At 38.2% G+C, this 18633-nt stretch overlaps 1 protein-coding gene across 12 annotated transcripts in view; it reads left to right on the forward strand.

The window, feature by feature from the left end:
* Positions 1–18099, forward strand: part of LOC117419969 (neuron navigator 3) — a 260529-nt gene extending 242430 nt beyond the window's left edge. For 5 of the 12 annotated variants that reach the window (XM_058985646.1, XM_034926198.2, XM_058985643.1 and 2 more), the window contains 15 exons: positions 443–466; positions 1178–1350; positions 1975–2058; positions 2908–3061; positions 5182–5371; positions 5869–5966; positions 6338–6436; positions 6915–7083; positions 8807–9042; positions 9547–9701; positions 10336–10407; positions 11046–11242; positions 11967–12085; positions 12565–12768; positions 14868–18099. In XM_058985646.1, coding sequence (XP_058841629.1) covers positions 443–466; positions 1178–1350; positions 1975–2058; positions 2908–3061; positions 5182–5371; positions 5869–5966; positions 6338–6436; positions 6915–7083; positions 8807–9042; positions 9547–9701; positions 10336–10407; positions 11046–11242; positions 11967–12085; positions 12565–12768; positions 14868–14987 — 2094 coding nt within the window. In that variant the 3' untranslated portion in view covers positions 14988–18099. The remainder of the gene's footprint in view (positions 1–442; positions 467–1177; positions 1351–1974; positions 2059–2907; positions 3062–5181; positions 5372–5868; positions 5967–6337; positions 6437–6914; positions 7084–8806; positions 9043–9546; positions 9702–10335; positions 10408–11045; positions 11243–11966; positions 12086–12564; positions 12769–14867) is intronic. The other 7 variants (XM_034926199.2, XM_058985644.1, XM_034926203.2 and 4 more) reach the window with 6 other exon arrangements.
* Positions 18100–18633: the final 534 nt, after the last annotated feature.

Here is an 18633-nt window from a genome sequence, read left to right on the forward strand (position 1 = left end):
TAATTTTGCTGTTATAGATACACAACTTTTTAAAATATTCTAGCTGTCATTGGGAATGGCATTCATGTAGATTAGGTTGATTCATTTTGATTATAATGGTAGCACATTCCTAGTAATACATTTGTATTCCTGGAAGTTATAAAGTATTGAAGGGTTGCACCTCCCATACACCCTACACCTGCCCACATGATTTAATATGATTCTATGTTTATTATAATGTACGTATGACATGCGATATTAGCATTCATTAGGTGACCTTACTGGATTTTAAGGGTGTGCAAGATTTGGATTCAGAAATGGGAAACTTTCAATGTGATCTCATCAAATTCCCTGCCTGTTTTTGGCCCCATTTCCGGATCGTGTAGACCCCTGCTGTTTATTGATTTAATTTGAGATCCTATGTGTAGACAGCATTGTAATAGTGAGTGTGTTTTACCTCTAGGTCGCAGATTCCTTTCCAGCCCAGGTCAGTAGTGTTTGAAAGTCATTTTGATCTGGTGGTGTTTGGCCTATGTGAAATGAGTTGTCGTGGTCTCAGCCCTGTTTGAAGTGGACAGGGGTCCGCATGATAAATACACCATCCCATTTGAAACTAATTGGCAGTCTCTCAGAGAGGTCAAAGCCATGGTGACTGAACCCACTCCCAAGACTGAACAACCCTAACACAGTCAGGGTTGAAGAACATGCAGGTGCTATACATGAACTTCAGTCTCCAAAATGAATGTGCTTATATGAATAAAGAATGCATTTTTTTCCCCCTGTACTTTAAGATTATGTAAATAAATTGATATACTTTTATAAATACACCCAATTAACCCCCAACACAATGATTTGCCTTGTATAGAAACCAGATGACACATTTATAAAAGCATAACATTTGAGGTGTGTTTTTACAGTTTAAAGCCTTCAAACAAAGCATTAAATCTACAGATATTATAAAAACAACTTCATAAATATTGTTGCATTGTTGCTGATTAAAAACGCTGTATGGAAACTCTGCATCTCATCATCTGAGATGCACGGTTTCATCTTTTAAGCTTTTCTTCCCTTTTACTGACCCGAGGCTGAATGTTGAATGGCAACTTCAAACTAACTAACCCTCAAAGAAGCACTTGCTTTGTTAACATTAACGAATGTGCACGTGGCCAACTGACTGAAATACGGGTTTCTCTTTCAGCTGAGGAGCTCGTTCAAGCAGGCTTTTGGTAAAAAGAAATCTACAAAGCCCCCTTCTCCACATTCAGACATTGAAGAGCTCACTGACTCCTCACTTCCGTCGTCGCCCAAGCTGCCCCATAGCTCAAAGCAGGGTGGCATTCCATCAATGAAAACATCCCAGTCGGCATCCGAGTAAGTCTGTGATAGGTGACAAAGGCTAACTCATGTGTCATGCAAATGCCATCACCCAACACTGCAATATATAAAATCTGCATTTCCCACCTGATCCAATTCATTTTTTACATTTAAAAAATGTTGTTTTTTTTACTGATGGATAACATCAGTGACTCGAATTTCTCGATTTAAATATACTTTCCGTGAAAGAGTGTTACAAATAAAAAAGGATCACAGTTACAGATACCAAAAAGGGAAGTTCGCAGGTGCATTTATTGCAGAGTTGGATCATTAGTTTGTCACAGTTTATGTGTTCTTTTTAAATAAATGTTTAATGTAGCCTACCCTGCTACAGTACACTATGCAATGGACCCTATTCACAAAGCTTAAACACATCAGTTATGTAAATCAACTTAGGTATTATTAAATTGTTCTAGAATGTTGTTGTCTTCTTTAACAACAGCCTATATAATTATTTTATAGACCCATTATTTCAAAAGGATAGGGGTTCCCTCTCCCCAAAAAATACATGTGTCTGTTTTTCTATATGAACCTTTTCTTCTTTTTTCCAATTTATATTAAATTATTAATTTCTGCCTTTTGAAGCCATCATCTCCCCCATGTCTGTTTCTCTGTCTATAGTGAGTGTAATTGTGTTAAATCCTCTTCAATTTGGATACCAAAGAAAAGGCAAAATGGCCATGTGAGCTACAAGCACAGATCTCGGTAATGCTCGGGGAGTTGTGTGCCCTGGCATTTTTGTGTGGAGTGCTTTGGCTTTCTTTCCATTATTGCAAGCTTTCATATATAACTTACTGAATGCTAGGGTGTGAAACAAATAACTATTTCTTCAGTTACAGGCCTTTATGTGTTTTGACCTTTTTATTTAACCCTTTGAAGACACAAAAACAGCATAATAATGTTGCCCACAAATCTAACGTATCTCTGCTTAATAATATATATATATATATATATATATATATATATATATATATATATATATATATATATATATGTTGCTGGTAAATATATATTAATATATATATATATATATATATATATATATATATATATATATATATATATATATATATATATATATATATATATATATATATATATATATATATATATATGAATGAAAGAAAATCAGTTAAAAAGAAGTTATAGTTAGTTAATCTGTGCAGACTGAAGCCCGAAAAGGACTGATTTTAAAGATTTTAACATTTACATAAAATAATCCTTCAGTCAACCATGGAGACCTTTTAAACCACTTTGAAACTATGCATGGGCATTTGTTATGAGATGACATTCTCCATCCTGTGGATGTAGGTCATGGTGACCGACTTTTTCATGATACTGACACCTGAAGAGTGTGCGTGCGTGCGTGAGTGTGTGTGTGTGTTATGTATATTCTTGCTGGGGGATGTATGCATGTTACTAACACTCCTTGTATTATTTTGTGGTGTGCTATTTCAATGCATCTGTATTGTAAATGTAAACTCACCCTGATGGTTCTGTGATGGAATTCTATCTTGTGTTGTTTCTTATTTTGAACTGCGTGTGTCTGCCCAGGCTGTGTGAGTGCACAGAGGCTGAGGCCGAGATCATTCTGCAGCTGAAGAACGAGCTTCGAGAGAAGGAGCTCAAGCTGACTGACATCCGCCTAGAGGCTCTGAGCTCAGCACACCACCTCGACCAGATCCGGGAGGCCATGAACAGAATGCAGGTCTGTGGGTTCAATTGCCACACAGCAGAGGGTGGGGGGGCTTTCTCCAGTGAGTTGACAGGCAACATTTCACAACTCCGGAGCAAGCTCATCTCCTGCCTGTGACCCAAAGATCTGAAATGATTACCTTTTGACAAGGCTTGAAGTGAAACTGGCTTGCTCTAGCTTTGCATCCCTGCACTCAACTGACTTGTAAAACAGGCGTCTGCAGAAATGTTGTGGACAGCTTAGGGATTTTTGCTTTGCATCTGCTAATGTTATACTTGCTGTGTGGATAAATAGGACTCCAGCTTTCAGCTGTGGTCAGCCTGGCACCTTACACACATACAGCTATGGCCAAAAGTTTTGCCTCACCTAGAATTTTAGAATTGAGACATTGTTTAAAAAAAAAAACTATATGAACATAATTTAGATTTTTTTATTGAACATCATGTAATCAAAGAAATTACAAAATGATATCGCAAAAGTCTACTGGAAACCATAATAGTAGTACAGTATTTCAAGTTAGATTTCGAAATGTCACATGTTTCAACTTTTAAGTGTATGGAAACCTACAAAGCGGTTTGTAATTCAATATGTTAACGTAACATTATTCAGCAGGTTTAATTCGACTTTATGATGCAAAATGTGTTAATTCTATAGGGTGATGTGAAACGTTTGGCCATAGCTGTACATAATCACAAAGGAAGCTCTACTCAGCATTTCCAGTGAGCTGCTTAATATCCTCTAACTTGCCTCTTTTGAAAGACCTGCTGTTTGATAAAGGATTCTTTCTCCCCTGGTACTGCAGCTTATTTCAGGCCTAAATCAGGTTTCTCGTGTCCCAGTTTCTGTGTAGAGAAAACATTGTTTGTGCAGCTTAGTGGTAGCTGACATAAGCAAAGAAAATCTGGAAAATGAATTGCTGAGGCTTTCTGTACTTAGCAGGAAAAACAGAACTGGAAATGCAGTAACTCGCTTGTAACCAAAACTTTATATATATTTTATTAAGAGCTGAAGTAAATTGTTTTAAAAAACAAAAGAAAAATAAAACATTGAAAGACATAATTGTCTCTGTAAAACCTGCCATAAAGTTTTGCAGGTACAGATCTGCAATGAAAGGCTTCCCGAGTGCTGTGCTAAACTATGCTGTTTAGTTCTTCAGTGTATGCCCCGTAGGTTAGTGGATCAGCAGGGAAACATATTATATGTTGCACCATGCCTGTACAGCTTTATGAGAGTCAGTGTATGAGATTGATATTGGAACACAAAGAACTGCAATGCAACGAGTAATAAAGCACTGCAGGTAACAAAATCAATTGCAAGGAAGAAATGATTGAAGTTGTTTCTCAAATGTTCCAACACGTTCCAACAGCCTAAGAAACGTAGGCTGTCAAGCAGTAAATGGAGACTATATTGGGGTTTGTTGGGGGGGGGGGGGGGGGGTATTCTAACAGCATGACCATAAAAGTGTCATTGCTCAAGACTTATCAGCGGTTTAACTGGTGAATTGGCACTATCGCAAAGGTAGATATGGTGGAAATTTGATTTTGATAGACAATATGACAAGCAATTCCTCTAGTACCTAAATATGGAACTAAAGCAGTGTGCAGGGATTCTGCAGAAATAAGCAAATGCTTTGTGATATGAGGCAGGGGTGACAGAGAGGTCATAGCTATCTAGTGCTAGGCTGTGTTGAGTCTGTTCATTCATTTGAACTGCACAAGCACAGTAATCTCTTGGCACCGTCGAGGATTTAACAGAGAACCCAGAGCTTTGCTTACTTAGCTGTCAGGGACCGTTAGTGTCAAGAAGATCCCATCTAGGGGAGAAAAACAGAGATTTAAAGGTCAGTGTTGCATAAATGTAGACATTTAAAGTAAGTTATGAACATAAATCATGTTAAAAAATCTAGTTTGGTGCTCCAGACTTTTTTCAATGCTTGAACTTTTTTTTGCTTATCATTGTCTTTCCTTGAGCCAGTTTTCTAGCTTCATCACTGTAAGCTACCATGGCTGAGCTTACCCCTGAAGTCCTATGAAGCCATGCTAGTAGGGTATATTAAACATACTCCCATTATGCCAACTAGTTTTGACTCATGTATACACATTATAGCACATAATATGTCTGACTTTCCTCAGAATGAAATTGAACTACTGAAAGCCGAGAACGACAGGCTGAAGTTGAGTGGAAGCCCAACCCCTGCGGCCGCCAGGTCAAAGACTGGACGCCCCCCCTCAGAAACGTCAAGCACCTCCTCCTCGTCTTCCTCCCAGCAGTCTTTGGGACTGTCTCTGAACAACCTCAATGTCACAGACACCATCATGTCGGGTGAGTCAAACGTAGTGCAGGTCGTCAGTTACCTCAGACGGTTAAACAACACTAAAATATGCCGACACATTAATGTTCCTAAGATAGCGGCCACACTACCAGTACTTGGTTAAAAAACTCCCAGCACATGTTCTGGCCAATACAGCTTACCCACTGCCTGCATTCAGTGTTTGGGATATCATGCCTATCAAGTGGTACAATCTGCAGAGGTAGACCCGTAGCTGCCTGGACTGTTTGCCATTCCAATATTTCCCGGTTAAAGTCTGGGATTCAGATATTAGTTTAAATAGTGATGGGTTTAGGCAAAAGCTTTAATTCAATAACCCCATAAATTGAAATACCTCTCATACCTCCAGAAGAACATATTCCTGTACACTAATACTACTAACTTAAAGAAAGGTGTCTGCTAATGCCTCCAGCGTAACACCTTCTAGTTTTACCTCGGAATGCATGACTGAGCATTTAAAGAGGTGGAGGCCAATCTGTTTATTTTGCAGATGTTCTGCTGGATGATGGATATGAAGGAACGATGCGCAAGGAAGGCCGCAGTGTGAGGATCGTCATTACAATCCATAAAGGTTCAAATAGCACAAAGGTAAAGAGCCAATCCATGTCAACAACTTTTAAAAATAGAACCATCCCAGATGTCCATTAATCAGACGATAGCCAGGCAGGAGCGCCTCTAGTATAGGTCAGGTGGGAATAGAGTAGCTGTGGGCTCTCCTTCAACCACTGACTGTCAGCACATGATCCTGTTTAGATACATGACTTGTGAAATGTGCTGTCTGATCGGTTCAGCTGTATCAGACTTGACAGCAGTGTGAATATAGTTTTATGCAAGAATTAGCATGAATGGACAAGATCAGGTACTGTTCTGGGACTAAGAACTCCCAGTGTTGTTTTGCAAAAGGCATTTCTTCAGCTCTTTTTATTGTATTTATTTTATGTATTTTTTTCTTCTGATAGCAGGATGTCAAGTGTCAGGAGTATCTCATTGGGTCAATAGGTGTGAGTGGGAAGACCAAATGGGATGTACTTGATGGAGTCATCCGACGATTATTCAAGGTACCTGAAAAGACTCCTTTTAACTTTGAAAATTGAACTTTTTTTTATGTTTATCATTTTGAAGTATGAGTCCTCTAAGTATCTGTAGTTAAGATATTATTCTTGTAGATCACATATTATATCAACTTTTGGAATTCCATTTCCTGGTCACAATGGTCAGCATCATCTAAAAGTCTCACCTTCCCCCGTAACTGACTGAAAGAAAGATACGAAGACAGAAATTATTATTTTTTTTTTCTTTTTCAGCAGCCTTCCATCAGAGAAAATCAAAAAGAAAAAAATATTAATTGGCTAAAAATGATTCTTCAGTAATACTAAAACAAAACATAAAATGATTAATGTTATGAAAGAGTTTTTAATATATATGTATGGAAGCCAGAGGTATGAACATGTTTGCCCCTCATTTATTATCTTCTAGAACAAATGCAATTATTACAGTTCTTTTAACCCTGGTCTACTTGTTTGCTGTGTCGAATAGGAATACATTTTCCGTGTGGATCCTCTAACAACCCTGGGCCTGAACTCAGACAGCATTGTGAGCTACAGAATAGGGGATATTGTCAGAGCCCACAATGTAGAAATCCCTGAATTGCTCCCTTGTGGATACTTGGTTGGCGTCAATAATGTGATCGCTGTGAACCTCAAAGGTATGAGCCTATTCTGCACATATTAGATATCAATATTTCAAGCCTGTATTTTTTATATGTAGAAGCTATGTAGAAGCTCTGAATACAATACCATTTGACTCACTGATGCATGTCTGTTTCCTAGCAGCTAATTGATCCTTTTAGTTTTAATTAAGCAATTGAATGTGTCTGGGACGCAAGAGCCCAAGCAAGCACAAGGGTACTGTCATACAGACAATATCAACTGCCAAGGTAATGTCCTATGAACAGGGTATAATTGTGAAACCGGTGCCTTGATTGTTATATAGATATGTATGTAATTTTAGATATGTATGCACCTTTTCAAGGTCTGGCTTTCCTACCGTTTCATTGTTTTAAATACAGACATTTTATCTGAATTGTTCAGGGTCATCTGCCTGTGTGGTAATGCCCTGTAATGGAGCTTCTTGATTGGTGGATGGAAGTGCTGTGCTTTCAGATGTCTTGTAAAACTGGACAGCATATTATTATCTGAATAAAGGACCTGGTTTTGCAAAACAAGGTGGATCGCTGAAAAACAAGAAAATCTAAAAAAAAAAAAAAGACATATAATGGAACGTAGTTCAACAAAAGAAGATTAGAAAAGACACACATCTGTTTATACAATTCAACAAGATACCTAGGTTCTGACAAAAGGATATTTTACTGTTGTTTAAATTTCAATGTGATGATTAAATAGGTCTTAAAATAGGTGTTTGTGTATGGGGTGTGAATACCAAAGGACACCTAACTCTCATGTCACTGTGAGAGTAAAGAAAGAGTGTTTCGACTGCATAAACCTAAACACAGAATGTTGCCCACAAACACCCTCCATGAGCACAAGACCTGATTTATACTAGCTCCATCAATGCAATGTGAGAAGACTCGGCTCTAATTAATTGAGTTTTTGAGCAGTCAGTAGCTTGTAATGCTGTGTTGCGGTTAGCCATTATTCATGTCATAATGGGATCAACTGGCAATTACTGTGGCCCCAGCAAGCACTTATTTCTATCAGCTTTCAGCACCATTACCCTTCCACTTTATCAGATACACATACAGCTGCCAGTCTCACTGCTGGGTCTTTGCACAGAGAGCTGGTGCTGCCACTAGACCCATGTTTGTCTGATTATTCTTTGCCATCTCAAGCTGGATTTGTACTGTTCCCTGGAAAGAGTTTGCTCCCAAAACTGTTTTAAGGAATGTTTTGTTAAGGGTTGTTTTTACAGAACATTTTTTATAATTCAATCTGTTTGCAATTCATTAACCCCATTTTTACAGCTTTAGAAAGGGTTAGAAGCTTAGAAATGTTTATTAACACTTTTCCAAAAACAGAACTCAAAGTTTTGTGAACGGACCCATAGATTCTGTGGAGTGAAAACTGGTTTTAACCTACATTTTAGACCTCAATTGTTACATAGATTCATGATACATATTTTTAACGCAGTATATTCCCAATGACTTTCTTTTTTTTTTTAGTGCATGAAAGCTGTTATGCTAATGCTAATACACTAAGGCACCAAAACACTGCTCAAAATACACTCATGACCCAGATGCAAGGCAGTATAAAACATTTGCTTTCCAAACAAAGGTTTCAACAGAGAGTATATTTCCAAGTCAAGTAAATCAGAAGGATATTATTTTAGCATATCCCACTAGTTTCATAGTTGCTGCTGTACCACCTGTTGAAATCTAATCTCTTTGTGTCTTTTTGTTTGTCTTGTTGTAGGTGTTAAAGAGAACAGTATTGACAGTTTGGTGTTTGACACACTAATCCCCAAAACAATTTCACAGCGGTACCTTAACCTGTTAATGGAACACAGAAGAATAATCCTGTCCGGACCCAGTGGAACCGGCAAAACCTTCCTGGCCAACAAGCTTGCAGAATACGTAGTGTGCAAATCTGGGAGGGAAAACAGAGAAGGAAATATAGCAAGCTTTAATGTGGACCACAAGTCTAGCAAGGTGAGAGAAAAGTAAAGCGAGGAGACCTTTTCTTAGGGTTATATAGGAAACAAGAATGTCATGACCAGTGATGGACCTTAACAGCAGCCCAGAGCTGTCAATGTCAGCACAATCAATAATGTTAGAGTGTTTAATGTGATATAACCAAAATGCAATACAAATGACAGATATATCGTGCCCTTCATGAAATGCATTCCAGTACAGCTTACAAAGAAAAGAAAAGAAAAAAAAAACACTCAGTCTAAATAAAAGTGAGATTTAAAAAAGTGTTTTAAAGTAATTTTGAAGGTCATCGTTTTCTCTCTCTATAGGTACAACAGGTGCGTTGATAATTGTAGTCTATTTTAATAATAATACAAACAAATTGTTCATTATATGAAGAGTCATTTCTCCCAGATAATTTGACACGTAATAAACTGAATTGTTCAGAATGGTATGGATGCTAATGATGTCATCAACAGGGCTAGCTGTTCCTAATATGTTTTTGTTTTGTCTTGTTTTAAGGAGTTGAGGCAGTACTTATCAAATCTTGCAGATCAGTGCAACTCTGAAGGAAATGAAGCTGATCTCCCAGTAGTGGTTATACTTGATAACCTCCACCATATTGGTTCTCTCAGTGACATCTTTAATGGATTCCTGAACTGTAAATACCATAAATGGTAAGTGTCGTGTGATTCTACAATACAAAGCCTTCATGTAAGCACTCCTTATGGCATCAGCCGAATTTAATGAACTTGAGAGTAGCACATTTTTACAGTACTTTTTAGAGGATAATGCGCACCCTGTGTATAAGCCACATGACTCGACAACCTTGGATTGCTAAGTCGCCCTGGATAAACGTCGGTAAAACCACTCGCTATTTTTTTTTTCTTACCAAAAATAATAACTTAAGAAATCATCTCGTCTGTGTAGTTTTTTTTTAAAGCAAAAAGGTCGATTTCACCCATGCTCTGCTTGAATTGAAAAATAAAGATCGAAACAAAACGTAAATTCCTTCAAATATAAACGTTGATGTTAATCGTCGATTTGGCAAAAAAAATAAAAATTGAATACTAGCAAGCCTAAGTGTAATATATAGAATATTTAGGGCTCTTCGTTTTTGGTTTTTATTTTTGGTCACGTGATTTCCTTTTTAAAGTTATATTGAACCAAATCCGTTTCTTAATTAAACTCTTGCAAAAGCGTTGATTGTGAAACAAGATCACTTTAGTTTGTTCTCCCGTAACTTGATTGAGACTTTGATTCTGTTTCATTGATAATGTACAAAAAAGTTTGTGTTTGTTATTGTTACAGTCCTTATGTTATTGGAACCATGAACCAGGCTGTCTCTTCATCGCCAAACCTTGAGCTCCACCACAATTTCAGGTAAACTGGGTCGCAATCGTTTACAAAGAGGCGTGTAGTGCTCTATGTCTCTTCGATTAGCATTTGTCAGGCTCATAAAACACATTTTCATCATCAGTCCTCACATTTGCCTTATAAAACAGTTGGATTGAGGATGGTGACCAGTGGAATGCCATTCAAAGTGCAAGGCAGAAGTGGGGTGAAATATTTCACTTTTCACACTGTTATTGGCCATGTCCTACTCTGGAAGGAGTACATTTTCCACATTTCTGTGTCTGCCTCTCAGTTTATTGATTGATTTATTCAAGCTCTATTTATGACACATCTTCAGGATTTATCTCATATGGGTAGAATCCATGACTTGTGCTTCACTGAGCCTTCACCACTCTCATACTCCCCAGCCCCTCGTATCACTTCTGAACCCATCTGGTTCACATAAGCATGCCTGCAGTACCTGAAGTGTTGATCATGCAGTAAAATCAAAATGTAGTTATAAATCAGTTGTTTCTCAATTGATGTTATCGATTTAAAACATGTGTTCACGTTAGAAATTCAAGCATGAGTACCGTGGGACTATTGTTTGTTTTTTTCGTGCTCTTGTTTTTAATGGATCTTGTCGATTTTGCTAACAGATGGTAATGACTCATGCCTGTTTGCAGGTGGGTGTTGTGTGCCAATCATACAGAACCAGTAAAGGGGTTCCTGGGCCGATACCTCAGGAGAAAACTCATTGAAACAGAGATCGACAAGAACATGAGGAACAGTGATCTCATCAAGATCATTGACTGGATCCCCAAAACTTGGCAGCACCTCAACACCTTCCTTGAGGCCCATAGTTCCTCCGATGTCACCATTGGTAAGTTGTTCAAATGAGGAATTGTTAAAAAAACCCATGACAGACCAGAATGCAATTTTTTACTATACATTTTAGCTAAAAAAAGCTCTGAAAGATGGAAGAGTATATCGTGAGTGGTGAGATTTATCCTCTCTGTTCATATCACTGCTCTTTGTAATATAACCATGTCTAAGGTTTTTTATTGTCAGCATCAGCAGTTTTTGTTCAGCTTCTTATGTATAGTAATCTTTTGTTACTTCTCTAAAATTCCAGTACTTTAGAGAAATAACCTCCTCCCTGATAGTCTGCAGGTAGTAATCCTGGCCTGCAGTTTCAATAATATAGGATAGGTGCTGCATGTGTGTTGGCACAGCATGTGCTGTAGCTGAAAAGGGGCGTTATACCTTCAGAGTATATAAAATGATGAGTATTAAATGAATTGCACAAGAATAAGGGGAGAAATTAACCCTTTAAGGTACAGGGGACATGTGGCCCACAAATTAAAATAATGCTAACATTCTTATTTTTGCAATGAGGAGGTGCACGAAACAGGGTTCAAAATGTACTGACAGGTTGGATCTGGACATCCAAATTGTCAGTTTCCTCGCTATACTCGAGTCACACTCAAATGTATTTTAAGAAGAAACCGTTGGAACAACAACCGCTCAATTCCTTGTGTACCTTAAGAGGTTAAAAATGGAGATGCCTTTTTTCCCCCTTGTCTTCTAATGGTTTTGCCCTCTAGGTCCCAGACTCTTCCTGTCTTGTCCTATGGATGCAGATAGCTGCAGAGTGTGGTTCACAGACCTGTGGAACTATTCTCTGGTGCCGTACCTGCTGGAGGCTGTGAGAGAGGGGCTTCAGGTAAGAGGACAGAGAAAGTACAGCTGTGGCCTGAAGTTTTGTATCACCCTTTAGAATTAACTAATTTAGCTTCATAAAGTCGAAAAAAAACCTGCTGAATAATGTTACGTTAACATATTGAAATACATACTGCTTTGTAGTTTTCCATATACTTAACGCAAAACCGACAAAATAAAAAAAAAACTTTTTTTTTAATACTGTACTACTGTAAATTCTCCTGGTAGACTTTTGCAATATCATTTTGTGGTTTATTTGATTACATAATGATAAATAAAATATCTCAATTATGTTCATATAGTTTGTTTTTTTTTAAATGATGTCTCAATCCTAAAATTCTGGGTGATGCAAAACTTTTGGCCAAAGCGTACATTTCAAAACGCACCTTTTTTTTCATTTGTGTTTTTAGAAAACTGCTTGCACATGCTGATTAAATAAAAAGTTGCTACCATCCCATTACTTCTTATCCTCCTCTTTTTCAGCTGTATGGTAAAAGAGCTGCATGGGAAGACCCTTCAAAATGGGTCATTGATACCTATCCGTGGAGCTCTGCATCCCTGCAGCATGACTGGCAGTCTCTGCTTCAGCTCCGGCCCGAAGATGTGGGATATGAAGGGTACACCTCAGCCAAAGAGGGAGGCTCCTCCAAGCAGGTTTCACAAAGTGACACAGAGGGTGATCCACTGGTAAGACCAACAGGCCAAGCCAAGGGATGCAGCACTTAGTAGATACCTCCTTGCATTGCAAGAACCTCTCACAGGGTTGACTAGATGCAGGTCCACAACAAATAGGCTGGATATGTTTTTTTTTCTTTAGTGTTTCTTGTGACAAAAAACAGCCATTTATTTGTATCACTAGATTAACTTTCATTTAAAGTTTCCTGCTAATCATTCTTTTTTGTTGTTGCCATTATGTGAGATTGTTATGATCCCACTGGTAACAGCAAGGGCGTTGAAAGAAAAATAAAGAACATAAGCAAAATAGAAGAAAGTTGTGCAATTATATATACAGTACCTTGCGAAAGTATTCGGCCCCCTTGAACTTTGCGACCTTTTGCCACATTTCAGGCTTCAAACATAGATATGAAACTGTAATTTTTTGTGAAGAATCAACAACAAGTGGGACACAATCATGAAGTGGAACGAAATTTATTGGATATTTCAAACTTTTTTAACAAATAAAAAACTGAAAAATTGGGCGTGCAAAATTATTCAGCCCCTTTACTTTCAGTGCAGCAAACTCTCTCCAGAAGTTCAGTGAGGATCTCTGAATGATCCAATGTTGACCTAAATGACTAATGATGATAAATAGAATCCACCTGTGTGTAATCAAGTCTCCGTATAAATGCACCTGCACTGTGATAGTCTCAGAGGTCCGTTTAAAGCGCAGAGAGCATCATGAAGAACAAGGAACACACTAGGCAGGTCCGAGATGCTGTTGTGGAGAAGTTTAAAGCCGGATTTGGATACAAAAAGATTTCCCAAGCTTTAAACATCCCAAGGAGCACTGTGCAAGCGATAATATTGAAATGGAAGGAGTATCAGACCACTGCAAATCTACCAAGACCTGGCCGTCCCTCTAAACTTTCAGCTCATACAAGGAGAAGACTGATCAGAGATGCAGCCAAGAGGCCCATGATCACTCTGGATGAACTGCAGAGATCTACAGCTGAGGTGGGAGACTCTGTCCATAGGACAACAATCAGTCGTATACTGCACAAATCTGGCCTTTATGGAAGAGTGGCAAGAAGAAAGCCATTTCTTAAAGATATCCATAAAAAGTGTCGTTTACAGTTTGCCACAAGCCACCTGGGAGACACACCAAACATGTGGAAGAAGGTGCTCTGGTCAGATGAAACCAAAATCGAACTTTTTGGCAACAATGCAAAACGTTATGTTTGGCGTAAAAGCAACACAGCTCATCACCCTGAACACACCATCCCCACTGTCAAACATGGTGGTGGCAGCATCATGGTTTGGGCCTGCTTTTCTTCAGCAGGGACAGGGAAGATGGTTAAAATTGATGGGAAGATGGATGGAGCCAAATACAGGACCATTCTGGAAGAAAACCTGATGGAGTCTGCAAAAGACCTGAGACTGGGACGGAGATTTGTCTTCCAACAAGACAATGATCCAAAACATAAAGCAAAATCTACAATGGAATGGTTCACAAATAAACATATCCAGGTGTTAGAATGGCCAAGTCAAAGTCCAGACCTGAATCCAATCGAGAATCTGTGGAAAGAACTGAAAACTGCTGTTCACAAATGCTCTCCATCCAACCTCACTGAGCTCGAGCTGTTTTGCAAGGAGGAATGGGCAAAAATTTCAGTCTCTCGATGTGCAAAACTGATAGAGACATACCCCAAGCGACTTACAGCTGTAATCGCAGCAAAAGGTGGCGCTACAAAGTATTAACTTAAGGGGGCTGAATAATTTTGCACGCCCAATTTTTCAGTTTTTTATTTGTTAAAAAAGTTTGAAATATCCAATAAATTTCGTTCCACTTCATGATTGTGTCCCACTTGTTGTTGATTCTTCACAAAAAATTACAGTTTCATATCTTTATGTTTGAAGCCTGAAATGTGGCAAAAGGTCGCAAAGTTCAAGGGGGCCGAATACTTTCGCAAGGCACTGTAGCTGTCTTCTGGAGTGAGTTCATCTTAAATTCAGAAGAGCAGTAATTAGAGGCATGAAGGGAAACAAAGAAGCGTTGCACAGATTGTTGATTACATTTTTGTGTTTGCTTATTATACAGTGGCCCATTTTTATATATTTTTTTCCAGATGAACATGTTAATGAGACTGCAAGAGGCTGCCAATTATTCAAGTGCACAAAGCTGTGACAGCGACAGCACTGGCCACCACGATGACTTATTGGACTCGTCACTGGAATCTACTCTGTAGAGGAGGGCGAGAAGTAATGGGTTTGAGGAGTACTTAGAGAAAAAAAAAACCTGTTCCACTGCCAGTGCAAGTAAAAGCAACACACCAGAGACTTGAAAAGGGAATGGGGTGTTGCTGGTAGGCAGGAGCTTTTGTCGGAGAAGCTGAGTAGATTGGAAAGCTCACATTTAATTATGAATTCAAGGTATTTCCATAATAATGGAATGACAGACCTCCATTTATCTACTGGAAAAAAAAGCCCAAATGAAGGGCACTTAAAAAATGGCTGCACATACGGTTTTAAAAAAAACTAAACTAAACAAAAAAAACTGGAATTAGTTTTTCTTTTAGAATTTCCTGTTGTTTGTTGTTGACTGCTAACGTTTACAGGGCGCTATGTTGTTTATTTTCCTGAGGTGCAGTCTAACCTGAACAGCCTGCGCTGTTCTCATCCAATCCGGACCTCAGTTGTGCCACATGGTGCTGGTCACATGACTATACCAGTCTTTGGTTTACACCACCGCCCATTCCGAGATCCATGCAACCTGTTCATGACAAGCACAAGCGGCATTGTGCAAATCCAAACAACCACTACTGTGAAACACTGGACAAGTGCCAATTGTACCTTATTAGAGCTGTCAAGTGCACAGTGCTGTATACACCCACAGTTACTGTGTAGTTTACCAATAGACATTTGTTCTTTCTTTCTTTCTTTTTTCTTTTGATAATTTATGACACAAGTGGTATGCATGTCATCCACCCAACCTTTACAGATGTATAGCATTATACCAATAGAAAGCTGTGAAAGGCTGTATTTCAGCATTCACTGTATTATTATTATTATTATTATTATTTAAGAACCTAAGCAAGGAGGGAACAAATTTGATAATGGTGCTCACTGCCTTAAAGTTCCTAGCAAATTTCTAAGAACTTGCGGTTTATACTTTGAACCACAGATCATGTCCATTATTCTTTTCAGGAAATACAGTATGGAAGTGTGAGTGTGTGTGTGTATATATATATATATATATATATATATATATATATATATATATATATATATATCTCACAGAAGAATAACTTTATATCCTTTCAGCTCATGTTTTTTATGGAGGAAAAAAAGGTAAAACGAGAGAGTAGTTACTAAGATCTTTCAACCCTTGCGAATAGGGTTGGCTGTCTAGAAACACTTTACCAGAACTCACATCTACTGCTACATGTTTTATTTTTTATTGTAGTATATATTTCTTTTACTTTAGAATCTAAAATAGGCTATAACTAAAACGTTAAGATTTTTTTTAAAAACGAGCATTTGAAGGGGAGGGGTGTTTTGAGTTTTCTTGCCCAGCTGAGCTGGGAGCACTTGAATCAGCATGAGCACAAGTTTGATTTTATAGCTCCAGAGCATGTTTTGATTTTTCTAAATGTACATGAAAATTTTACTTTTACAAATCGAACGAAGCAATGTAGAAGGAGAGGAAGGTTTATTGCATTTTAGTTTTGAAAATAAATAAATAAATAAATAGATTCATGCGGGTTGGTTTTGCACAGTTTATTGGTGTGGGGTGTAAATAAGAAGTCTTGCACAGTAAAACAATGATGCATTCTGCCCTATTGGTGTCAACATATGCTTAACTTGCTGAGATTTCTTGTATTTTGCAAAAAAAAAAAAAAAGATTCTAAAGAAAAATACAAACCTAAAAGCTAGTACAACAGGTGTGCGTTGTCCTGTAATGATTGGTTGTCTTGCCTATGCAAGGGCTTCAGATTATATAGAAGCATGCGCCAGTTTGATAACGTTACATTGAAACAAAAATGTATACACTGTTAAGGAGGCCAAGCATGTTTTTTAATACCTCTGTTGAAATGAAGCAAAAAAAACTGAACAATGAAATAGCCAAGAGAAAAACAATTCAATGACAAAAGCAAGCAAAACAAATACTGAGCCTGTACGAAATATGAACCTTGGCCTCCATAGAAGCCTTTCACTAACCCACAGAGAGATATGCAGCAGACCCCATTACAAGTGAAATCTTCCAAAGAAAGCTACTCAAATTATTGTGTTCACTTGTAAGGGTTTACTGAGCTAAATTTCTCTGGGTGCGTATTGAATCTATTTCTCTTTTATCAATGTCAGTTGAATTTAGAACACTTTTTGGCCAGCAATTGCAGTTCTTGATGATAATCCCAGCCTCTTTATGTGGAGTATTTTTAAAGGTGGTTGTCTTCTATTGCTTTATTAGGATCACACATTAGTGGTCTTTGCTATAGTCTGCTCCAATATTCTACTGAATCTTATATTAGCTTCTGTGTGCAATGTTTAGCATATTTTCTAATATATTGACAATTTTCTGCAATTACAAACCTATGTTTCTTAACAGAGGTAGGGGTTCATTTATTGGCAGTGGTATCCTGTAGAGCTGTCTGGGTTGAGTGCATTAACTAGGACTTGTGAAACACAGGTGCTAACAACTATCTCAGCCAACCACTGGCCATTTATAAGAACATGATGCTACTGCTGCTGCTGGGCAAAACAAATAAATGCAAAATTGCAAAAAAACTAACTGAAACCCTCAGGATAGTCCTTTTTTCTAAATTCAACCGGCAGACCTACAGAATACACCTGCCACACATTGTAAGAGCTGACAGTAATTGGCTACTTTTTTCCACCATGTTTAAAACAATAGCAAAAAAAAACAATAAGGCAAAACAGCTGGCTTGCCTTCTCTCAACATCTTATCAGTCGTGTGAACCATTCACAACCAACCTGTTTAGGCCATCGTGGGTACTACAACCAATACATCTCAGTGAGTGCATAGAGTTTCCTACTTTGAAAAAGTTTGTTGTGAAACATTTGTCTTTAAATGTTTTATATTTTGTACATTTGTATGTAACATATCATGTAAATAGACAGAAACAGTGATTTCAATCATCTGAAGAATTTTGTAGTCTTTGTAAAGCCCTGATAAATAGTATTTGACGTCACCAGGGTAAACTGGATGATGTATTCCTATTCTTTTTTTTAAGCTGTACCTGTAGCTTGTAAACCAGTTGCCCTATATTTTTAGCAGATGTGCACACTGTATCTGTCTAAATTATTACTTTTGCCATTAAAAGTCATTATTTATTGAAACGAATGCCTTAGTTGTCTTCTATATGTAGCTTGGATGAAGGTGTAACAAGAGTTGGACACCATGAAGAAAATAACACAATTCTATTCTATGCAGGAGCTGACCATTTTGCTGTTGTTGGTAGATGCTCACCATAGAGGTTGACAGCATTCATCAGGAGTAAGTTTATCAAACACGGTTGTCAACTTCAGGGTTGGTCAATGCACACAACAGTGCTCTTTAGGGAAGGTAAATGCACACAACAGTGCTCTTCAGAGGTGGTCAATGCACACAACAGTGCTTTTCAGGGAAGGTCAATGCACACAACAGTGCTTTTCAGAGGTGGTCAATGCACACAACAGTGCTCTTCAGAGGTGGTCAATGCACACAACAGTACTCTTCAGAGGTGGTCATTGCACACAACAGTGCTCTTCAGGGGGGAGGTCAATGCACACAACAGTGCTCTTCAGGGGAGGTCAATGCACGCAACAGTTCTCTTTAGAGGTGGTCAATGCACACAACAGTGCTCTTCAGGGGAGGTCAATGCACACAACAGT

Source organism: Acipenser ruthenus, chromosome 14 (genome assembly GCF_902713425.1).
Source record: "Acipenser ruthenus chromosome 14, fAciRut3.2 maternal haplotype, whole genome shotgun sequence".
In the NCBI taxonomy this organism is placed as follows: domain Eukaryota; kingdom Metazoa; phylum Chordata; class Actinopteri; order Acipenseriformes; family Acipenseridae; genus Acipenser; species Acipenser ruthenus.